The sequence below is a fragment of the Ostrea edulis genome, chromosome 10 (genome assembly GCF_947568905.1).
Source record: "Ostrea edulis chromosome 10, xbOstEdul1.1, whole genome shotgun sequence".
Lineage (NCBI taxonomy): Eukaryota > Metazoa > Mollusca > Bivalvia > Ostreida > Ostreidae > Ostrea > Ostrea edulis.
The window spans coordinates 47,563,048-47,589,027 of record NC_079173.1 but is presented as its reverse complement, the minus strand read 5'-3'; the positions used below and the strand labels follow the sequence as shown (position 1 = coordinate 47,589,027).

Genomic DNA, 25,980 nt, shown 5'->3' with positions numbered 1-25,980 from the left:
ATTGTATCCACTTTTGCTCAAAGAAACCCTCTTAAAAGTTGTAAAATACAAAAATCATTCGATAGTTTATACAAGAGAAATAAAACTTAAGACTTGCTAACCAACCCCTGCCCCATGATAAAAGAAAACCATTCAAATCTAAACTGCATTTTCTCATTATGCAAGTATATACATACATCGTATATTTATCTCGAATGGAGAAAAACAAAATTTTGACGGAATGCTCGATACTGCAAGTCTCAATATTATATTTATATATAGATCTACCCATATGTTGTGTATTCGCTTTGTGTAACCCCCCTCCCCCGGACTGTATTTTATAGTAGTAGAGAACGATAGATGAAATGTAATTGTAAGTGCTACATTGGATACATGTAATCAACCCACTCCAATGCTACCAAAATCCCTATTTTTGTGTTTGTCAATGTTTTCGAGAAGTCACCCCCCCCCCCTTTAAAAAAAAGAAGAAGATATATGCGCCTATAATCTATTTCAATCATTGTAAATTAAAATACATATAGTAATACGAGTAACACATATGGAGCAAATTATCTTTCAGGCACCTCAATTTAAAAATAATTTTAATGAGTAACATATATTCCTTAGTAAAAAGTGCCTTGCAAGAAATGTATATTAATCCCTATCTTAGCTACACAAACTTTTTTGGTTTTGTATTGTGTTTTCAAAAATGAAAGTGAATTAGTGTTCCCCAAACAATGAAATAGTTTTGTAACCATTGCAGATATACTAGAACACTGAAGACCCCCAGTGCCATATTGTGACACCGATCATCCGGTGTTAAGGTCATCTCCAAAGACCCGTGACATTGACACTTGATGCCGAGCATTTTGGCGATGAAAATGTCACTACCTGATTTAACGACTTCGGTCGTTCGCGGGCGGGATTCGAACCCCGGGCCTTCCGCATGCGGGGCGAACGCTCTAACAGCTCGGCCACCGCGATGGTGTATATTTATAGATAGTGTGCTTAAAATTTTATATTTGTGAATAACCATCGTAAACTTTCTGACAAATAAATTGTTGTCTTTGAAAAATATAAAATGTTACACTCGCGCTAAATACGTCACTGATGTACGTACGTACCTAGGTGGATATTGTCGTCTGCTGTTACATGCCGTTTCCCATTTAATCAAATGAATGGTAAAAAATAATGCTTGAATCTTCAAGGAATTTATTATTTATTAAAAGAATCGCCCATCGTTATATAAACTATTTAAATGTAGTTTGCCTGGTATGTAACATGAATTCTCACGAATCGTCGGTTGGTGCTATTTATATACCGTTCTGTTTACACTATAGTCATAACAACAAAAATGGCATCCGGTCTGTAAGATAGGCTTAAATTTATCCGGATTTTCTATTATTATTATGATGATTTTATTAAATGTCAATGTGTTTAAATAAATAACTATATGAGCATATATTATTTGAAAATATATTTACTACTCAAATAATTCTCGTTTCCTCTTCAACCGCCACGATCAACGCAAATTGCGTCACGATGGCGAATTTGTTAGCATCTTTCAACTGATATTTTAACCCCTCTTCCATCGTCGCCCGGGATGAAACTAAGAGGAATTGTAAGTTATTTAGTAAATTTTTAATCCATATAAAAATTATTCCGGGCGACGAGGGAAGAGGTGTTCAATTTCACAAGTTTATCAATACAAAAACCATGAAAACACCACAAATAGCCTGAAAGCCCTTACTTTATTTGATAATGTACTACTCATGCGCGTAGATGAGTTGATTTCCACATGCTTTTGAGAGTTACTCTTTTAGGAATTTGACAGGAAAATATCTGCAACGCAAAATAATTTTCCTCCATAAACGCCGGGCAGAATTTGGCTAAAACCGTACCTTGTCCTTTGTTAAAATTATGGCCCTGAGGGTAAAATGTGGTGACATTAGGGGATCAAAGTTCTACATATATATATATATATAGGGATGGCATTTTGGACAAAACTATAAACAATGACAGTATGTAAGATATGACAAACACATTGAAAATACGCCACAGGTTCGACGTCGTCAATGACAAAACATTGAAAACATGGAATGGAAACGAGAAGAACTGACAATGCTGTGTCTAGTACCATGGTTTTCGAGTCAAAACCTCAGTCCACGTCCCCAAGTAATTATTGTTACACAATACAATAATCGTTTTTAATTTTAGCTGTATATTAGATTTTTAAAACAAGTTATGTAAACCTAAACCGATATACCCGAATCCGAAGTTAAAAATTTAGAACCGACCCAACCTGAACATTTTTGGAACTATGACAGCCCTCCACAATAGGGATGAAAGTTTTACATGTGAATATATAGGGAAAAAATCTTTGAATATGAGCCAATGTGAGTCTGGTAAGTGATGTTGCCTTTGGGTCTCTTGTTCTTCACCAGATCAAAATCCAACTTTTGTTAGCATTTTTTTTAGGTTTGAAAGTTGATGTCGACTGTACACAATGTTCTTTAGTTAGAGTCCTTTAGATTTTCGGATTGTTGTGAAATCGGGAAGCAATGTTTTACAGAAGAGTACATACTTATATTACAGGGATTGGGAGTTACGACTTCACTTCAACATGGAGACGTTTTGTTTGTTATCAGCTTTTGTGGTTTACTTTAAGTGTTAGTTTACTTTTCTATTTAGTTTTCGTTTCTATGTATAAATTCTATCGTCCTGAGGAAGGGAGAGGTCTACCCGAGAATTTGACAATTCACTGTTGTTCGTGTCGTTGGTCATTTCTAGTGCTTTTTATATCCTTTTTATATGACCCCGTATCTTCTATTAGATCCGACACTTTAGATGTTGGGTGTTGTTGGTTTTGGTGCATTGAGTGAAGATAAAGGTAAAACTTGATATAACTAATTACGCATGCAATCAACACTTCTAACGTTAGATTTAATATAATGCTCTCGGTTCAACAATTCTCATCTCAGAATTTTCCAGTTGGATACATTGCCATCCCAATTTTTGTCACTGAGAAATTTTGATGGCAAAGGTCAACTAGAATTATTTAGATTCATGTATAACTAATGATATGTATGTAGCACTGTATATTTGTAATGCAGTAAGTGGTACACTGGCCCCAGGCGAATGTCACATGCTACAAAATAAATCTTCTCACTATACAATTATTATACTACAGTAGTGTGGATGTGAATTGAATTAAACTCCTACATGACCAGTACGAATTGATACACAGTAATGCTTTTTTGTTATACATCAAAAAGAAAAAGCTACTGTCTGATCAAGTGAGCAATGTGACCCATAGGCCTATTGCCTTGAATATCAGGTCATGCAATGCATGATAAATGTAATTAAATGATTGAATCAATTTAAATAATTGATCAATCATTAATTACATTGATCAACATAGAATTGATGTTGTCTGTGGTAGGTAGGACCCATTTCTATAGGATTAAATGCTTAACCTCTGCCTCAGTTATAGACAAACTGTGACGAGATTGCTAGTGATCAGTTTTCTTTTGGAGTAGTGATACTCAGATGACCGAGTGGGCATGTTAGTCTCTTGGCATGTGATTTAGGGTTTGTGATTGATTACAATCTGTGTTTTTTTATACCCTTAGACTATCTAGACAGTGAGGAAGAGGATGCCAGGGGAAAATCTGACTCTGATGACGAGAACACCAGGGGAAAATCTGACACTGATGACAAGGACGCCAGGGGAGAATCTGACACTGATGACAAGGACGCCATGGGAAAATCTGACTCTGATGACAAGGACGCCAGGGGAAAATCTGACTCTGATGACAAGGACGCCAGGGGAAAATCTGACTCTGATGATGAGGACGCCAGGGGAGAATCTGACTCTGATGATGAGGACGCCAGGGGAAAATCTGACTCTGATGACAAGGACGCCAGGGGAAAATCTGACTCTGATGATGAGGACGCCAGGGGAGAATCTGACTCTGATGATGAGGACGCCAGGGGAAAATCTGACTCTGATGACGAGGACGCCAGGGGAAAATCTTACTCTAATGATGAGGACGCCAGGGGAGAATCTGACACTGGTGACAAGGACGCCAGGGGAAAATCTGACTCTGATGACAAGGACTCCAGGGGAAAATCTGACACTGATTACAAGGACGCCAGGGGAAAATCTGATGACGAGGACGCCAGGGGAAAATCTGATGACGAGGACGCCAGGGGAAAATCTGACTCTGATGACAAGGACGCCAGGGGAAAATCTGACTCTGATGACAAGGACGCCAGGGGAAAATCTGACACTGATTACAAGGACGCCAGGGGAAAATCTGACTCTGATGATGAGGATGCCAGGAGAAAATCTGACACTGATGACGAGGACGCCAGGGGAGAAACTGATCCTAAAACATGTTGACAGCGGTGAATCTTGGTGTAGATGTAAGAATTAATTTTCCCAGTGGTGTCACATAATCTTAAAGTTAAAAATGGCTTTAAAATTTTAATATGCAAACGTACAAAACATCAATTTCAAATTTCAGTGTGTTTTTACGCTTAAGGAAACGCTAATTTTGTGACTCCTGCATTCTTTAGAAAAGTGTTTTCTCGCAAGTTTATAGAAATGATTTAATGATTGTATTTTATGTTTTACAGGTGACATACGATTGCCATTACCATTCCTTCAGCCAATAAATCTGATCTACATTTCCTCATCTAGTGATGGTGGACATTGATTACATTTCCTCATCTAGTGATGGTGGACACTGATTACATTTCCTCATCTAGTGATGGTGGATGCTGATTACATATCCTCATCTAGTGATGGTGGACGCTGATTACATTTCCTCATCTAGTGATGGTGGACGCTGATTACATTTCCTCATCTAGTGATGGTGGACGCTGATTACATTTCCTCATCTAGTGATGGTGGACGCTGATTACATTTCCTCATCTAGTGATGGTGGACGCTGATTACATTTCCTCATCTAGTGATGGTGGACACTGATTACATTTCCTCATCTAGTGATGGTGGACGCTGATTAAATTTCCTCATCTAGTGATGGTGGACACTGATTACATTTCCTCATCTAGTGATAAGGAAAATTGATTACATTTCCTCATCTAGTGATGGTGGACACTGATTACATTTCCTCATCTAGTGATGGTGGACGCTGATTACATTTCTTCATCTAGTGATGGTGGACACTGATTACATTTCGTCATCTAGTGATGGTGGACATTGATTACATTTCCTCATCTACTGATGGTGGACACTGATTACATTTCCTCATCTAGTGATGGTGGACACTGATTACATTTCCTCATCTAGTGATGGTGGACACTGATTACATTTCCTCATCTAGTAATGGTGGACCTTGATTACATTTCAGCATCTAGTGATGGTTGACACTGATTACATTTCCTCATCTAGTGATGGTGGACATTGATTACATTTCCTCATCTAGTGATGGTGGACACTGATTACATTTTCTCATCTAGTGATGGTGGACACTGATTACATTTTCTCATCTAGTGATGGTGGACACTGATTACATTTTCTCATCTAGTGATGGTGGACATTGATTACATTTCTTCATCTAGTGATGGCGGACACTGATTACATTTCCTCATCAGTGATGCCTGACATTAATTACATTTCCTAATCTAGTGATGGTCGACATTGATTACATTTCTCAGTCAGTGATGGCAGACATACATTAAAGTTGATCATTGTAGCAAGTATTCATGATTTTGTGTTGATTATAACCTCCATGTGATTCATTGATCAAACCTTCATTTTTACACTTTATTTATTACATTTGTATGTATTTGCCCCCCCCCCCCCCCCCCCCCCCCCCCTTCAGAAAAGAGGGGCATATTGGTTTGCACTTGTCGGTCGGTCGGTAGAGCACATGTTGTCCGCTCAATATCTTGAGAACCATTCACTTAATCGTAATGATATTTCATATGTGGGTTGGTTATGAAAAGAAGAGGACCCCTATTGTTTTTCAGGTCAAAAGGTTAAAGGTCAAGGGTCAGTCTACTCTGGGGCATATGTGTTTTACAAACATCTCTTGTCTATACAAGTTTTATGATTTTTTTGTAAAAGAATTTTCAATCATGTAAATATTTTAGATATTCTCTATCTGTATTATGCATGTCTGCTAAAATAAAAAGAAACGATTGTGTACATAAAAAGACCCAAAATGTTGTCTTCTTTTAAATGCGTCTTGAATCCAGTTTGATCTGTGATTTGAATAATCTTAACATGCCAAGTATACCGTCTCAGCTTTACGTTATTTCTTATTTCATAACTTTATTATGTCATGAATGAAAGTTTGTCCTACCTTATTTTTCAAAAAGAGCTCGATAACTGTTAAATTTGATCCAGATTATTGCTTAGGAAAAGGTGTCGCATCCGTCGAGCATAATGAAATTTATACTGTGTATTAAGAAAAGACGAAAAATGAATTCTAATATGAAATTTCTGAAAGGAAAACCCCCTGAATAATTTTTCCCATTCATTTTGGCAATTTTGTGCCAACTTTATGCTCAAGTCATACCACACAAAGCAATTTTGGATCAAATTAAACGTAGGTTGGATTTGTTTATACATTCCTTATTTGAATGCCAGATTTTGGGACTCCTACTCAAATAATCTATTTTCTGGGTCAGATGACTTTAGAAACTACTTTAGAAACTACTTACTTTTTTTAACAAAACCAATCTTTTTACCAAATTCGACACTGAGCAGTAAAGTATCAGATAAGGAATCAATTATATTCATCGAGGGGTTCAGTTAATCCTTTTCAGAATTGGCATATAGGGCTTATTTTTAAAAAGAATAAACATTCCCTTTTTTACAAGAATTAATTTGTTCAGGTAGAGTAGGGTTTTTCAGCATACAGTGAGTAAAACTAACGTAGAGTTGGGAAACGGTCCTTAGAGTTGGATTGTTCTAGACAGAGTCGAAGTTTACTTTGGTTCAGAGGACGTATTATGTTTTGGCGCTGTCCGTCCGTCCGGGATCATGTTTTCCGGACTTTTTTCCGTAACAGATGCATGCAATTTGAAATTTGGTCACAATATATCCCTCAAGAATTGTAAGAGTGAGGTTGCATTTCAGCTGGATAGCTCCATCGATGACCTACTTTAGGTCTATAAGTAGGTCAAACAGTTTACCGCACTTTTTTGGTTACGGATACAGATACATTGTCCTGAAATTTACACAAGAGCTTCCTTCAGAGAAATCCAAGTTCAGTTTGCATTTCTGCTGTATTGGTCTGTCCGTCTGCGACGCACATTAGGACTGATAGTAGGTCAAATAGTTTTCCAGGCTTTTTTCCATTATGGATACAGAAATTTAGTCGGGAGCTTCCTCTTGGATGAATACAAGTTCAGTTTGCATTTCAACTGGATTGATTTATCCGTGAACTACTTTTAAACTGAAAATAGATCGAACAGTTTACGGGCTTTTTCCATTACATTTTCAAATATTGCCCTGATATTTAGTCATAGGTTTCCTCTCAGAGGAATAGAAGTTCAGTTTGCATTTCAACTGGATTGGTCCATCCTTGACCTACTTTTCAACTAAAAATAGGTCATACAGTTTTCCGGACTTTTTTTATGCCAACAAGATCGAAGATAGGGGGGGGCATATTGTTTTTGTTCTGTCTGTAATTCTGTCAGAAACTTTAACCTTGCTAATAACGTTTTAACAGTATGTGATAGAGCTTTGATATTTCTCCTGAGTATTCCTTGTGACAAGACCTTTCCGTTTGTACTAAACCTTTTGACCTTGACATTTGACCTACTTTTTAAAAAGATGTCATTAGTCATAACTTCTAAATGATAAATATTAGAGCTTTCATATTGTACATGAGCATTTCCTGTGACAAAATCCTTCTTCTGCTACCTTGGCCATCTTCGGAATTGGCCATTATCGGGGGCATTTGTTTTTAACAAACACATTTTGTTTTTATTATGGATACAGATATTGCCCTGAAATTTAGCAAGAGGCTTCCTCTAGGGGGAGTACAAGTTCAGTTTGCATTTCAGCAGGATTGGTCTATCCTTGATTTTTTTGTCTTTTTTTTTTTTTAGGTCAAACACTTTTCCGGGCTGTTTTTTTTGTTCATTAGGGATACATATTTTGCCCTGATATTTAGTCAAAGGCTTCCTCTCAGAGGAATACCAGTTGAGTTTGCATTTCAGGTGGATTGGCCCATCCTTAACCTACTTTTGGACTAAAAATAGGTCTGGCAGTTTTCCAGGCTTTTTTAATTACGGATACAGATATTGCCATATTTAGTCGAAGGCTCATTGGCCGACGGGTTTATGTTGTACTGTTTGTACTACTCTAGTTTGGGGGTGGGGTTAAATTTTACATTCCTCCGAGATTATATTCATTCATTTTCACGAAGTTTATTTGATATCAACTACTCTTAAACCATACTTACTTATGCTAAAATAAATTTATAAACTTTACAGGTCTTTCATTTCAAACAAGGTTTTGAACACAATCTAGGAATAACAACTGAACCTGGATACAACAAGGAAACACTGTGTTCCATAATTTCTGTAGTATGATAAGTCTTCTGATCCCAAGTACTACCTGTAGCGAGTTCTTTTTCTGTAGTATGATAAGTCTTCTGATCCCAAGTACTACCTGTAGCGAGTTCTTTTTCTGTAGTATGATAAGTTTTCTGATCCCAAGTACTCCCTGTAGCGAGTTCTTTTTCTGTAGTATGATAAGTTTTCTGATCCCAAGTACTACCTGTAGCGAGTTCTTTTTAAAACGCAATATAATTTGTACTTTGGGAGAAGCTAGACTTATTTCAATCTCGGCATACACAAACGCTTCCTGTTACTTCTTTGGTGCATGGACCAGGATTTACGCTACATTTTGCTTCCCATTACATTCACAAAACAAAGAAAGCATGATAAAGTTTAAAGTATTTTGATTGTTTAATGGCCAATTCAAACATATATTCCAAATTATATACATTATACATGACACTAATGAAATTCATTCAAAATATCAAGTGACTAATTCAAATGACACAGAATGTTAATATACATGTATATATGGTTTAAAATAAATCAATTTTATTTCCATTGCAGTGTGTGCTTCTCTTTTCACTGATTGATGTTCACTTCTTGAAATATTTCTGGAAATATGAATCAAAGTTTCCCTTTAAACAAACATCTGGATTTGACAGTAGCACATTGCTATTGTACGAGTACCGCACACATCAAATGAGAGCTTTCCTTAAACAGTTTAGAACATGATACTGATCAAAACAATGATATTCAACTCACAAAACTAATTAAACAATAACTATTGTAAACACCAACTATTAGTATTTTTGTTTTAAAAATACCAAAATCCTTAAAATATTTAAAAAGATTGAATAGAAATGAAGGAAAATATTTACAAGGAGCAGATTTTCCTACAAATCACTTTATAATAAGATATTCTCACTTCCCCTGATACTTATACAGTGTCCTTTTTATTCAGAGTTATTTCCCTTTGTGTCATTAAAATCAAAGATGATTTTGTCACTTAGATATTCTGAAACAGAGTATAAAAAGATGCAACCTTTTCTTCAATAGATTGACAAGTGGACGAGTCTTCCGTAGACTGTTTTAATCATCACAGCATTAGCAGACTAGTGTATCATAGTAAAATCAACGATAAACCTCAGAACAAAACACACACACACAATATGTTCACCACTATTGCAACACAACTTTTTACATATGTGTGAAACATACATTTAGTAATATTATTTCTAATATCATAAAATATTGCTCTATTGTTTGCATAACGGTCACCGTTAATGGAATACGTTGAAAAAAATACGGGGCAAATGGTAAATCAAATAAAGTAAAAACATTCTTCTCAAACATGAGGACTTTGGTGAATAACACAGATTTCTGAGAGTAAAATTAATGTGATAGAATGATTTGTTCCCATATCAACATTCCTCACACTTGATTCAGTTACTGCTGTCTTTACACATGTCATGATTTTCAAAGTTTCAAGAATTGTCACAAAAGTTTGCGTGAAACAAAAATGTTTTCTTTGATTTTTCATTGATTGCCGTAAAATAAAGGATTTTGTAAATGCTGCTCTTGGAGGTCAAGGTGACAGTGACATCACGTAAATGATGAGGTGATTATGTTTAATGTTCTCTCTCCGTGGATACGACCTTGACTTTGGTGTACCTACAAAAACAGAGTCCAAAGATCAACAGAAGTATCAGCAAATCATTAAGCATAATCTAGTTTTATTTGATACAATCTGCAATCCTATAAGCAATTGATTTACATATAAAGGGGCAATAATTTATTGTGTTGGATGATTGAATAGTTTAAATAACAATATATAAAGAGACAGCTCATTTCTATATGAATGAATGACATTCATAGTAACAGTGAACACCATAACCTTCTTAACATGGGGGACATCAGTTATTTATTCAATAGATATCTTAAAAATATAATTCCATTACAAGGACGTTAAAGTTTATAGGCTGAAAACTGAATATATAGCACAGCAAAATCCCACACCATACTGAAATCACTGTAAACAGAACCCTGGACGGTAAAGCACCTGTATATAAAAGTATAAAAAATTTCTACGATTAACAGCGACTTCTAACAATGACTACGACGGAGAACAAAAATGACATCCCCGCTTTAAATGTTTTGCCTTTGACGTGACATCACGAATGTGGGAGGAACAAGTAAACAAGACACCCATGGGCCACATCGCTCACCTGACTCACCTTGGCCCATATCTAAAGATTTTCCAGATATATTCGCATGTAAAACTGTGATCCCTATTGTAGACACAACCTACCTCCGTGGGCCATGATTTTTACAAACTTGAATCCGCACTATGTATATTTGTAATTTCCTAGTCTAGTGATTTTTGAGAAGATTTTTAAATATTTTGCTTTTAAATCTGTATATAATTTTTTCATCTCCTATTGTTGCCTCATCCTACCCAAGGGTACCATGATTTAAACAAAATTTAAGCTGCATTATGTCAAGAAGATTCAATGTAAATTTCAGCTCTTATTGTTTAGTGGTTCTTGAGAAGATTTTCGAATGACCCCATCCTATTTTTGCATTTTTGTGATGATCTCTTTGAAGGGTGCATGCCCCTTTACTTGAATAGACTTGCAAGCCCTTTACCCAAGACGCTTTTTGCCAAGTCTGGCCCAGTGTTTTTGTAGAAGAGGTCAAAAATGTAAACAGTTTACAGACAGAGAGACAAAACGTAATCAGAAAAAAGCTATGTTAGGCGAAAAGGGTGAAGATAACGAACATAGATTAATCTTATTACTTTAATGAAGAACAAAAAATTAAGAGTCGGGGAAACATGGACTCATGGATATACCAGAATAAATATTGCATGTCATGAATACATATGTTTCAATTAATCACCACTTTGTCTGTTTATACTTTGCTCTGCAAAAGCATGCATGTTCCTTTTCCATGAAAATAAATCATAAGTAAGTTCTCTTTATGAAAGAGGTGTAGCTGTGATTTGAATGATATGATTTTTTTTAATTTATGGAAAACACCACATGTTAAAGGATCTAATCACAATGTTGACAAGCTCCAAATTAACACAGATTACTATGGACGTCACAGACAAATGAATAAAACGCCCACCAGACCTGGACTACTAAGCTTACATGTTAATCACAAAATATCTCCCAATTGCTCTTCATCTGTGGTGAAAGAAAACAAAACGTAATTGGTGCAGATGTACTTAGTATTATGAAGGGTGACTGTGCAAAAATACTGAATTATGAATGTCTTGGTACATAAATAGATATGAAAATGTAAATTCGAAAATGCATGTAACTAATTATGATTGATTGATTGAATCTTGTTCACCGTCCCTCTCGAGAATGTTTCACTCATATGGAGACGTCACCGCTGCCGGTGAAGGGCTGTAAAATTTAGACCTATGGTCAGCGCTTATGGCCATTGAGCAAGGAGGGATCTTTATCGTGCCACACCTGCTGTGGCACTGGACCTCGGTTTTCGTGGTCTCATCGGAAGGACTGCCACATTTAGGCGCTTCTTACGACAAGCAAGGGGTACTGAGGACCTATTCTAACCCGATCCCCACAGGATGTAAGTAATTATGTTCCACATGTAACCTGGAAGAGGTTATGTCATAATGAATATGTATGTCACACAAATATGCATGATTTACATTACATATTTGTAACATGCAAACCATGTTATAAGGAACATTTAGTAATTATTGTTACTTATGTAAACATGAATTGTCAGAAACAGTGTCGTCCAATCTCCAAGAAGGCACTACAGAGGGTGTCTCAGTGAAAAAACATGCAAAATGCTCCCCTATTCACGTGACTAATTATGTTTAGTACACTGTGAAGGGTAGATAAGTATATAGATGTTTATGTGATGATGTTTAACACACTATGAAAGGTAGATAAGTTTAGAGATGTTGTATGTGATGATGTTTAGTACACTGTGAAGGGTAGACAAGTGTACAGATGTTTTATGTGATGATGTTTAGTACACTGTGAAGGGTAGACAAGTCTAGACATGTTTATGTGATGATGTTTAGTACATTGTGAAGGGTAGACAAGTCTAGACATGTTTATGTGATGATGTTTAGTACACTGTGAAGAGTAGACAAGTCTAGACATGTTTATGTGATGATGTTTAGTACACTGTGATGGGTAGACAAGTCTAGACATGTTTATGTGATGATGATGTTTAGTACACTGTGAAGGGTAGACAAGTCTAGAGATGTTTATGTGATGATGTTTAGTACACTGTGAAGGGTAGACAAGTCTAGACATCTTGATGTGATGATGTTTAGGATACTGTGAAGGGTAAACAAGTCTAGAGATGTTTATGTGATGATGTTTAGTACACTGTGAAGGGTAGACAAGTATATAGATGTTTATGTGATGATGTTTAACACACTATGAAAGGTAGATAAGTCTAGAGATGTTGCATGTGATGATGTTTAGTACACAGTGAAGGGAAGACAAGTCTAGATATGTTGTGTGTGACGATATTTAAAAATTTAGTATGTAATGCTTTACGTGTCCTGGTTATGTGTAATGTATGTGTTCTGGTTATGTGTGATGTATGTGTATGTGTCATGGTTATGTGTGATGTATATGTCCTGGTTATGTGTGATGTGTGTGTGTATCATGGTTATGTGTGATGCATATGTCCTGGTTATGTGTGATGCATGTTTCCTGGTTATGTGTGATGTATGTGTCCTGGTTATGTGTGATGTATGTGTCCTGGTTATGTGTGATGTATGTGTATGTATCCTGGTTATGTGTGATGTATGTGTCCTGGTTATGTGTGATGTATGTGTCCTGGTTATGTTTGATGTATCTGTATGTGTCCTGGTTATGTGTATGTGTCAAGGGGGTGTGTCCCCATACCAAACCAGGTTATACAAAAATAATTTGCGTTCCTCAATTGGAATTTGACCAATCAGAGACAAGAATACAATAAGAATTAAATTATGTGTGATGTATATGTTCTAGTTATTTGTGATATATGTGCCCTGGGTATGTGTGATGTATGTGTATATATCCTGGTTACATGTGTGTATATGTATGTGTTCTGGCTATGTATGTGTATGTGTCCTGGTTATGTGTGATGTATGTTATATGTCCTGGTTATGTGTGATGTATGTGTCCTGGTTATGTGTGATGTATGTGTCCTGGTTATGTGTGATGCATGTGTACATATCCTGATTATGTGTGATGTGTGTGTCCTGGTTATGTGTGATGCATGTGTATGTGTTTTGCTTATGTGTGATGTATGTGTACATATCCTGGTTATGTGTGATGTATGTGTATGTAAATATTGGTGTGCTCTCTGTCAACTAGAAAATCGCAACATTTTCTAATAGTGTCTGTATGACTGACCCATATATAGTTTTCATCTAGTTCAGAATAGTATGCCACGTGCTCTATATACACTATTCAAACCATGTGCTCAATCTTCAATTCACTCTTTCGTCTATATACCATTTGCAAATACTTAAGAAATTAATTGGATTTTAATTTTAATGTCTGCTGACATGAAGCACAGCAATCCATATCCTAATTTCTTTAAGAAAAATATTTGCTTATGTTTACATTTTACTTTTATTTCCGCATTAATAAAAAATCAAAACTAAACATAAAATCTGCCAATGTAAAGCAGAATATTTAATATCAGCCTATTTTGTCACTGTTGATTACATTTGCTAAGCATGAGCTTTCTGCTAACAAGAAGCGCAGCAATTTATATCATCATTTCTTCAAGATAAATATTATTCATGCTTACAATTTACTTTTATTTCCGCATTGATATAAAATCAAAACTAAACATAAAATCCGTTAATGACAAGCAGGACATTTAATATCATCCGATTGTGTCACTGTTACTTACTCATACTAAGCAGTAACTCTCTGTATACAGATTTTCTGAGGAAATCTATTTTGCTAGAACATTTACATAATTATCTAAATGGGAATCAAATGAAGTTTGCCTGTAAGGAGATTTGAATCCGGATCTTCACTCACCAGAATCCATTCCACTGAGACGCTGTTGTAGATTTTCTAATCGACTGATGTAGTCATCATGTAACGATGAGGGTTCCGATATTCTTACAGGACGGACGGGCGACGATGAGGAATCAGGATTTGATGGAGGAGAGGAGGCTAAAAATTCTACAATCTAAAGTCGCTAAAAATATTTCAGAGCGGAATTTATCAAAACATACATATTGATCGTTTGTCAGTAAAAATCGTATATTTAACTGTATTCTTGATATAAAACATGATCGACAAAGGGATATAACGCCAAGGAACACCATCTAAAAACACCAACATTTCATATCCATGTACAGTTTGTTTGTTTTGTTTTTTTTATGAAAAAATGGAAATAACAGGCAATGAGTAATTTCAAAATCCTATAATGAATGGACAATTTAGAGTAGGATAAACAATAAACACTAAAGATGGGATGACATGCGTATAAGGTGTGGGCATCCACTGTCGACCGGTGACATCTACCGTGAGCCCTGTAGACTGATCAGGTACGATAAAAAAGTGACCTCCGTAATGAAACGGAGTAATCCATGTGTAACATTTGTCAAATCGATTTTGATAATTGTAGACTTTCTTTTAAATATATGTAGATTCCTCAGAGGACACCTGTTTTGTGGAGAGGGATCACTGCTTGTCTGTTCTGTCTGGACGTGATCAGTTTACACACAATCTCTCACCCACCACCACGGTGACAGGATCGATATTTCTTATCATCTCTACCTGGAATGTTGTTATTTGTCTGTTAACTATCGGCCAGACAGAGTATTTAAAATATCCGGTAGTATCCTTGGTAGAAAAAAACAAGACCATCACCATGGTAATTATCAGGCGAAGTTCTAAATTATGATAGCATCTGTTTGCATTCATACATTATCGGGTGCGGTTTAAGATTTAACAATTTACATAGTTAGCTGTTCCTGGCCAGGTGAGACTCAACCATTTAAACAGGTATGCATCACTTAAATGTACTGAATATACATGTATATAATAATTTTGACTTACCCAGCACATTCTTCCTTTAATATATGTGGCTGTGTAATATGTTAAGTAGTTATAAAAATGTCGAGCTGTGCCCCTGTGTCGTGTGTAAATTGTTGCGTCCAATTGTAAGTAGTGCATTGCATAAAAAGATGACATCAATCAAATGATCCGTGTCATCCCTAATGAGCATTACCTAACAATTAAACAATTATGTGCGGCACAATGACACTGTGTTGTTTGGAATTACGTTAAACGAATATGTGTTGTTTGTAATTGTGTTAGCGTGACTGCGTATTGTTTACGATAAACCATGTGGTGTTGTGTGAAGTACCGTTAGCGTGTTGTTAACTGAGTGACGTTAAACCATTCAGTGTTGTGTGTAGTACTGTTAGTGTGTTGTTTAATAAGTGATGTTAAATCATTGTATGTTGTGTGTAGTACCGTTAGTGTGTTGTTTAATGAGTGATGCTAAACAATTAAGTGTTGTGTGTAGTACCGCTAGCGTGTTGTTTACGGAGTGATTTTAAACAATTAAGTGTTGTGTGTAGTACCGCTAGCGGGTTGTTTATTGAGTGACGTTACATCATGGGGTGCTGTGTGTAGTACCGTTATCGTGTTGTTTATTGAGTGATGTTAAACCATTGAGTGTTGAGTGTGATACCGTTAGGGTATTGTTTACAGTGTTATTAAACCATTGACTGTTGTGTGTAGTACTATTACCGAGTTATTCACAGTAGTGTTAAACCATGGAGTATAAGGTGTAGTATCGCTTGCGTGTTGTTTATTGAGTGACGTAAAATAATGGCGTATTAAGTGTTGTACTATTATTGTGTTATTTACCGAGTGACGTTAAATCATGGAGTGTTAAGTGCAGTACTATTATTGTGTTGTTTACTGATTGACGTTATTTGTCGAAATGCGCATTTGGTGCATCAAAATTGGTACCATATAAGTTTTACATTATGACCCCTGAGTCGAGGCCTCTGCTGGTGGACTGTTAGTCCACGAGGGTCTCTACAGCCCAGTAGCTAAGTACGTCGTTACTAGTTTGAAAATACGGATGTATATTTAATTGTTGTTATAATTTTAGAAATTCATTTCAAAATTAAGAGTATCTCCCTCATGCATAGCTCTTATCCTTGGACGAATTTGGCTCCACGTGTTTGGCACGCAGTTTTTGGCTATATTTAGATCTAAAACTTCATAGTTATTTCGGATTTCAAACATTTCGGTTGAGCATCACTGAAGAGACATTATTTGTCGAAATGCGCATCTGGTGCATCAAAATTGGTATCGTATACGTTTTACATTATGACCCCTGGGTCGAGGCCTCTGCTGGTGGATTGTTAGTCCCCGAGGGTCTCTACAGCCCATTAGCTAAGAACTTCGTTACTAGTTTGAAAATACGGATGTATATTTAATTGCTGTTATAAAATTTAGAAATTCATTTCAAAATTAAGGATTATCTCCCTCATGCATAGCTCTTTTCCTTGGACGAAATTGGCTCCACTTGTATGGCACGCTGTTTTTGGCTATATTTAGATCTAAAACTTCATAGTTATTTCGGATTTCAAACATTTCGGTTGAGCATCACTGAAGAGACATTATTTGTGGAAATGCGCATCTGGTGCATCAAAATTGGTACCGTATACGTTTTACATTATGACCCCTGGGTCGATGCCTCTGCTGGTGGACTGTTAGTCCCCGAGGGTCTCTACAGACCAGTTGCTAAGTACTTCGTTACTAGTTTGAAAATACGGATGTATATTTAATTGCTGTTATAAAATTTAGAAATTCATCTCAAAATTAAGGATTATCTCCCTCATGCATAGCTCTAATCCTTGGACGAATTTGGCTCCACTTGTTTGGCACGCTGTTTTTGGCTATATTTAGATCTAAAACTTCATCGTTATTTCGGATTTCAAACATTTCGGTTGAGCATCACTGAAGAGACATTATTTGTCGAAATGCGCATCAAAATTGGTACCGTATACGTTTTACATCATGGAGTGTTAAGTGCTGTACTATTATTGTGTTGTTTACTGAGTGACGTTAAATCATGGAGTGTTAAGTGTAGTACTATTAGTGTGTTATTTACTGAGTGACGTTAAATCATGGAGTGTTAAGTGTAGTACTATTAGTGTGTTATTTACTGAGTGACGTTAAATCATGGAGTGTTAAGTGTAGTACTATTAGTGTGTTATTTACTGAATGACGTTAAATCATGGAGTGTTAAATGTTGTACTATTATTGTGTTGTTTACTGAGTTTACGTTAAATCATGGCCTATTAAATGTAGTACCATTAGCGTGTCATTGACTGAGTGATGATAAATCCTGGAGTGCTGTGTGCGTAGTACCGTTTATGTGTTGTCTATAGTTATGCTAAACAGTTTGTTGAGTTTAGTTGCATGAACTTTACTCCGGTTTTTTTTTTTTTTGGTTATGTTCTTGTTCTTGTTATGCCAATGGTGACTTGAGTATAGCTGCGGCAGTGTGAATTTGTGTATATTATAATTAAGTGGTTATTAAATCAACGACATGTTGTTTGTATCTGCGTTTGCACGTGTCCGTTTGGATATCACACCTTGTTATTGGATACATTACATGCGGAATGTTTTGGTTCTAATTTACAAAGCTTGTAACAACATTATCATTTTGGTAAGGTTCATTATTACAACTGAATTGTAAACTAACTTGGCATTAATTCCTCTTTTGGTAATCATACTTATACTCTAATTTCCCCATCAAAAGATGAAACTCTTCAAAACCCTGCTTCACTTTTAGATACATTTAATAGCACAGTCAATATGTCGGATGAATATATATGAGTTACCGTACTTATACTGGATTTCTAAACTTCATAAAATCCCTTACAAAGACACATCGCTGGATCCAGTAAGTGCTCTACCAAGCCCCTATCTTTGTACCTCACGTAAATATTTACAGCTGTGAAAGAGAACCTTCAGACCTACTGGGCGGCTACATATGTGGGAAATTGTTTAAATCAAATGTGGATTCTAAAAAAATCTAGAGAACTTTTAGCTAACTTAAAATCGCAAAACTATTCTCAGATCAACAAAATCAAAATATATGACTTTTCATCACTCTACACGACCATTTCTCACGAGAAATTAAAGACTAGACTTTTTGACATCATTCACAGTTCTTCAACAAAAATGGAAAACGGAAATATTAATATTTAGTGATCAATCATCCTAAAAATTAATTTGTTAAACAGTGCTCTGATTCCACGCATAAGTATTCTGAATTTAAAATTTAAAAAATGTGCAAGGGTTCCTCATTGACAATATATTTGTGATCTTTGGTGATCAGGTCTTCCAACACTCTGGTGGAATTCCCATGGACACTACAGGTCGACAGGGGGTGTTTACTCCTCCTAGGCAGTTGATCTCATCTAGTGTGTCCAGCGGTCCGAGTTTGCCCAACTATCTATTTGTTTTGTTTATAGGAGTTATGATATTGATCCAATGTTCGTTATTTTCACCTTTCTAGTTCAGTGACAGAAATGTAAGGTTTATAAACAGAATGTTATTTTTAAACCGTTAACGTGACAATTGGCTTGTTTGTTACTTAAATATATTCCGTGTATATTTTTCTCTCTTCAAAATATGATGCGGAAAATCTCGGGAGGAAATATGGAGAAATTTGAATATAGTCGTTTCCAACATTGAATACAACGCAAATTGTTTCGTTTAAGCCACATTTAAAACTATTTTTTATTTGAGAAGAACTAATTTTGTGGAAAAAAGAAAGACCTTTTGTAACATAATATATGCTCTTTCAGTTGTCCGATATGTGTATGCTTAAACCTACTCCATACGTTTTACTGGGGTTGAAAAAAAAATCTAACTGATCAATATTATATGTTGGACTTTATTTAGAGACATCTGAAGACAAGTGAAAAAAAAATGGATAGTGATCAAAGTCATAAATCTTATGGAGAATACAAAATACAGATCTGAGCAAACAGGAATCCCTTGACATACCTGGGGTAGGATCGGGTTACTTGGAGAAATTAACAAATTGAGGAATTTTGCTAAATTGTAGAAACCTCAGGAGATACCTGTGTGGAGAGATATCACTCTGCCGTTATATACGCACTATCACCCAACAACACCATGACAAAATAAAAATGTCTCATTATATCTACCTGGAACTGTTATCTGCTAAAAAAAAATTCGGCCAGACCGAGTACTTAAAATACCCGGTAGTTTCCTTGTTAGAAAAAACCCAGACCATCACCAAGGTAATTATCAGGAAGAACCCTAAAGTTTGAAAGCATATATTAGTAGTCAACCGGGTACAGTTTTGAGATTTAACGAAATACGTAGTTAGGTCATCCTGACCAGATAATACCCAGCCAATTAAGGAGGTATGTACGACTGAAATAATACTGAATATATTGTATATAAGAATTCTGACTTATCCGGCACATTCTTCCTTTGATATATGTAGCTCTGTCATGTGCTAAATAGTTATAAAAATTGATATTTAACGATTTACATAGTTAACTGTTCCTGACCCTGTGAAACTCTTAAGGTTTACAGTGGACACCATCAGTCATTTATCCCGGTATGTACCTGTGTAATATGCTATATATTTATAGAAAACGATGTCTTATCGAACGCATTCTTCGTTTAGAACACTTAACTTCTAGCATCCTAATCACGACAAGGGGGGCAGAGATCTCTATAACTCACAGTGTATTGGAGTACGCTTTTCACAGAGGAATGTTGTGAAGATTGAACGTTTTATATTGTTTTGATATCGTTAGGAATTCAATCATTTCACTCTCTAAACTACATAAACGGTGCAAAATACGTAATATATACAATAAATGTTACGATTATGTCCTATCTCAACCATCTACATCCTACTTAAACCATTGATAAAAGTTTATGATATGTATAGGTGTATTGTTCTCTCTCTCTCTCTCTCTCTCTCTCTCTCTCTCGATCGATCGATCGATCGATCGATATATATCACTAGACAATTCAAAAAATAATTGTAATGCATGTCTTACATGATAAATTTTCACAATATGTATGTCAAAACTTTTGTCAGTATGATGCAGTTTGAATTGTGCTTAATTGTTGAAACATTTATTGCATGTAAAAGAAAGTTAAAAAATATTCCGGAAGTAGGTATCACAGTGAGTGAAGCAGTTATATCCTTGGTATGTTCCATTCCTCACAATTATATTTGTTACACTAAATTTTCATAATGCATATAATTCAGTTTATTTAACTCAGTAAACATTGTATAAATGCAATTAGATATACTACAGACTTCGATGTTTGGACTGTATCAAAAACAAGAATGTTTTATTGCGAGATATGATGGTATATTGGTTTGTGTTCATCATAAAAATGCGAAGGTCATATGCGAGTATTTAAGCATAGCTCTGAAATGAAAGGAAAATTTAAATTTCTGACCGACGTTTTATGAATTGACGGTTTTATATCAAATCCACCTGAAGGGAGATGTAGGGGGTATCATATTTATTGTTACGTGTCCAGGATTCCATACATGCTCTACTTTGATTTTGTATCGTGAAACTGATCAATGTTTTCATTGATCAATCAGCGATTGGCAGTTAATTCCCAGCCTTTCAACTATAGACTAACAGCGTGATATTGAAATGTTAAAGAGTTTAAGTGTGGCACTGTGATATCTGTGGCCACATCATCAGAAATAATTCATGTGAATGTATAGCTACATATATGACAGTTTATGAAGTTGAGCTACCTATTTGGATTTTAAACTTATCTATAGTGAAGTGTACAGTGATCAGACGTTTTCCTTGTACATGTACACGTTTAGAGCCGTAGACAAGAACAAGATTCCTCTAACTATATTGAAAAGGGTTGTTATTTAAAGCGGAAATATGTATCACGTGTAACATGTGACACCATTAAGTGAAGAAAACGAACAAATGAGACATTGACAAGGATTGAAATCATTAACAGTCGTGTTTTGTTATCACGGTAAGCCTTACGTGTTATAAGAAATCATTAACAGTCATATTTTGTTATTGCGGTAAGTCTTACATGTTATAAGAAATCATTAAGAGTCGTATTTTGTTATCGCGGTAAGCCTTACGTGTTATAAGAAATCATTAACAGTCATATTTTGTTATCGTGGTAAGCCTTACGTGTTATAAGAAATCATTAACAGTTGTATTTAGTTATCGCGGTAAGCCTTACGTGTTATAAGAAATCATTAACAGTCGTATTTTGTTATCGCGGTAAGCCTTACGTAGGATTGAAATCATTAACAGTCGCATTTTGTTATCGCGGTAATCCTTACGTGTTATAAGGAATCATTAACAGTCATATTTTGTTATCACGGTAAGCCTTACGTGTTATAAGAAATCATTAACAGTCGCATTTTGTTATCGTGGTAAGCCTTACGTGTTATAAGAAATCATTAACAGTCATATTTTGTTATCGTGGTAAGCCTTACGTGTTATAAGAAATCATTAACAGTCGCATTTTGTTATCGTGGTAAGCCTTACGTGTTATAAGAAATCATTAACAGTCGTATTTCGGTATGGCGGTAAGTCTTACGTGTCATAAGAAATCATTAACAGTCGTATTTTGTTATATCGGTAAGCCTTACGTGTTATAAGAAATCATTAACAGTCATATTTTGTTATCGTGGTAAGCCTTACGTAGGATTGAAATCATTAACAGTCGCATTTTGTTATCGTGGTAAGCCTTACGTGTTATAAGAAATCATTAACAGTCATATTTTGTTATCGTGGTAAGCCTTACGTGTTATAAGAAATCATTAACAGTCGCATTTTGTTATCGTGGTAAGCCTTACGTGTTATAAGAAATCATTAACAGTCGTATTTCGGTATGGCGGTAAGTCTTACGTGTCATAAGAAATCATTAACAGTCGTATTTTGTTATCGTGGTAAGCCTTACGTGTTATAAGAAATCATTAACAGTCGCATTTTGTTATCGTGGTAAGCCTTACCTAGGATTGAAATCATTAACAGTCGCATTTTGTTATCGTGGTAAGCCTTACGTGTTATAAGAAATCATTAACAGTCATATTTTGTTATCGTGGTAAGCCTTACGTGTTATAAGAAATCATTAACAGTCGTATTTCGGTATGGCGGTAAGTCTTACGTGTCATAAGAAATCATTAACAGTCGTATTTTGTTATATCGGTAAGCCTTACGTGTTATAAGAAACCATTAACAGTCATATTTTGTTATCGTGGTAAGCCTTACGTAGGATTGAAATCATTAACAGTCCCATTTTGTTATCGTGGTAAGCCTTACGTGTTATAAGAAATCATTAACAGTCATATTTTGTTATCGTGGTAAGCCTTATGTGTTATAAGAAATCATTAACAGTCGTATTTTGTTATCGCGGTAAGCCTTACGTAGGGTTGAAATCATTAACAGTCGCATTTTGTTATCGTGGTAAGCCTTACGTGTTATAAGAAATCATTAACAGTCATATTTTGTTATCACAGTAAGCCTTACGTGTTATAAGACGTATATGTTTCTGTCACACACGAAGAGTCTTGAAATTAACTTCTAATGTCGGGAAATTTTGGGGAAAGACACATATTTAGCTAATTCCCTGACGTCGAACCAATGTTGGTCCCTCGTTAACTTGAAAACATTTGATGTTGTTTTAACACATGCCTTTCTACGGTTTTCTAACAGGCCTATGTTGGACCAACGTTGGCCCAACATGTTGGGCAAAGGAAGGGCCACAATGCACTTAGTTGTTGGGCAAACGTTGGTAAACAACATTGACCCAACGAAAGTGTACAGCATTGGAACAACTTTTGGTAAAATAGTCATGCTATCTGGACATCCCTAAAAATGTGATTTCTCACAAATAACTATAAGCAGAGTAGAACAAAACATAGCTTGTATAGCATACACTAGCTTAGGGATATCCAAAATATCATTAGTTTGTTGACTTTTAAAAAAACCTTAGTGTTTGAAGCATTTCTCTAACATTTGATTGGCCTCGATATTCACGTAAATTAAAACATTAGGAAAGCCAAGTTCATATGAGTGTTTATTTCCACAAGAAAAAACTTTATTAGAAACCATTGACTGCTATCAACGTGCGGGCGCGTGGAGTACATCAACGTGGAATACATCAATCTGAAGCAGATGAAATGATAGTCTGTGATGTTAACATGTTTTCTTCATATCATTTTCTTCTTATTCTTCTTCTTATTCTTCTTCTTCAACCAAATTTTGCCCGGGCCCTAACTAGAGAACCCTTTGACTTTAAGACTTCAAACTTGGAACATAAGGAGGTGATATGGAGGAGGGGTGCCTTTATAAAGTCAATGTCGATCTTTTACGTCAACATATAGTCCAGGCCAATAGCTGAGAACCCTTTGACATTACGATTTCAAACTTGGAACGTGGCAAGAGGACATATATACAAGGTGCAGCTTTTTTTTACCTCGACCCCTTTCTTCATTCAAGGTCAAATTAAGAAAAATATGAATATACCATAACTTTATAACCCTTTGACATTAAGACTTGAAACTTCGAATATGAGAAGGGGGAATGAGGAAAGGCGGAATTCCACCAACATTTTTGACCACGACCCATTCATAAAGTCAGAGCATATTTTTATGTCAAAATATTGTGCAGACCAAAAGCTGACTTGACAACCATTTGACATTAAAACTTCAAACTTGGAATATGGAGAGGTGACATAGAAGAGTACACCATTTTTTTTTTACCTTGACCCCTTTCTTCACTCAAGTTCAAATTAAGAAAAAACATGAATTGACCATAACTTTAGAACGCTTTGACATTTAGACTTCAAACTTAGAATATGAGAAGGGGGGGATGAGGTAAGGCGGGATTCCACCAACATTTTTTACCTTGACCCATTTATAAAGTCAAGGTCATTTTTATGTCAAAATATAGTCCAGGTCAAAAGCTGACTTGACGATCGTTTGACAATTTTAAACTTGGAATATGGAGAGGTTATATGGAAGAGGTGTGTACACAAAAACATTTTTGACCTTCATCCACTTACAGTGTCAATGTCACTCTTTTACATCAAGATTATAACCTGAGAACTATTTGACATTAGGATTTCAAACTTACAACTTAGAAAGCAGATATTAAGACAAGATGTACTACACCAACATATTTGACCTTGACCCATTTCTTCATTCAATGCCACTCTTTTACATCAAAGTATACTCACGACTATAACCTGAGAACCCTTTGACATTAGGATTTCAAACTTAAAACATGGAAAGCAGACATTAAGACATGATATACTGTCCAAAATTTTTGACCTTGACCCATTTCTTCATTTAATGTCATGTTTAAAAAAGCTTGATGATTTCATAACTAAGATTTGTTTGACATCAAAACTGCAAACTTGTGATATGGAAAGGCAATATTGAGGAGGGGTGCATATCACCAACATTTTTACCTTGACCTACTTACATTGTCAATGTCAGCCTTTTACATCAAAGTATAGTCTAGACCATAACCTGAGAGCCCTTTGACATTAGGTTTTCAAACTTACAACATGGAAGGCAGATTTAAGACAAGATGTATTGTACCATAATTTTTTACCATAACCCATTCATTGGAAAGCAGACATTAAGACTTGATGAGATCATTGTTAAAGGAATTGCAGGAAATTTTTATCTTGACCCATTATTGTTGCCCCGGTTATTAGACAATCAAACTTTGCAGGAGAGAAATCTGTTTTTTGTTGTTTTGTTTGTTTGTTTTTTGTTTGTTTGTTTGTTGTTTTGTTTTTGTAAAAAACAATACCCACTAGTTTATAATATGTCTTTTTGGGGACGAATCAAAACGTACTGGTAACATGTTAACGGTGTCACCGTTTGAGCACAGCTACATGTATATACATATTGTGTTATGTCCATGATTTGACCAGGTTAAATTTAAACAATATCTATTTGTCAAATACTTATTACATGAATGGAATTAGGTAGTTGAAACAGATAGCCCGTTTTAGTTTTCTTCCAGGGTTTTATATTAAAACTCATTAAAACGTGTATACATGAATGTGATTGAAATATTTTTATGCAATAAATGCATTTTCTTTCTGCTGCCTTCACTGTGACTTGCTACTGTCTCTACTTTCTTTTTACTACTCTCAATCTGTTCATATTACTAATTGTATGATGGAAATGCCCAAATCTTTGAAGTTTGTATAACTGTTTAAACAGGACAGCACTGCCTTTGAACACAAAACGTATTTAAATATGATGGTAATTTTAAATTAATCGGTAAATTCAACTATTGGGTATGTGTATCCGCGGACAGTAAGCTTTTTCTCCCCTTCTTACATTTTATCTATGTATCCGTTTCCAGTTCTATTACTAGAATTCTCTTGC

The 25,980-nt window shown here is 35.5% G+C and overlaps 1 protein-coding gene and 1 long non-coding RNA gene across 21 annotated transcripts in view; one reads left to right on the top strand and one right to left on the bottom strand.

Moving 5' to 3' along the window:
- The window catches only part of LOC130050823 (protein PFC0760c-like), a 101,766-nt gene extending 95,599 nt beyond the window's left edge, over positions 1-6,167 (top strand). For 17 of the 19 annotated variants that reach the window (XM_056151576.1, XM_056151584.1, XM_056151592.1 and 14 more), the window contains 2 exons: positions 3,612-4,407; positions 4,621-6,167. In XM_056151576.1, coding sequence (XP_056007551.1) covers positions 3,612-4,384 — 773 coding nt within the window. In that variant the 3' untranslated portion in view covers positions 4,385-4,407; positions 4,621-6,167. The remainder of the gene's footprint in view (positions 1-3,611; positions 4,408-4,620) is intronic. The other 2 variants (XR_008799091.1, XR_008799092.1) reach the window with 1 other exon arrangement.
- Positions 6,168-6,829: 662 nt separating this feature from the next.
- Positions 6,830-14,837, bottom strand: LOC130050826 (uncharacterized). 2 transcript variants are annotated; one of them, XR_008799096.1, is made up of 3 exons: positions 14,568-14,837; positions 8,744-10,197; positions 6,830-8,581 (listed from the first exon to the last, which is right to left on the bottom strand). It is a non-coding gene; the product is annotated as an uncharacterized LOC130050826 (long non-coding RNA). The 2 variants fall into 2 exon arrangements; XR_008799097.1 differs by lacking the exon at positions 14,568-14,837 and adding an exon at positions 11,679-11,697.
- Positions 14,838-25,980: the final 11,143 nt, after the last annotated feature.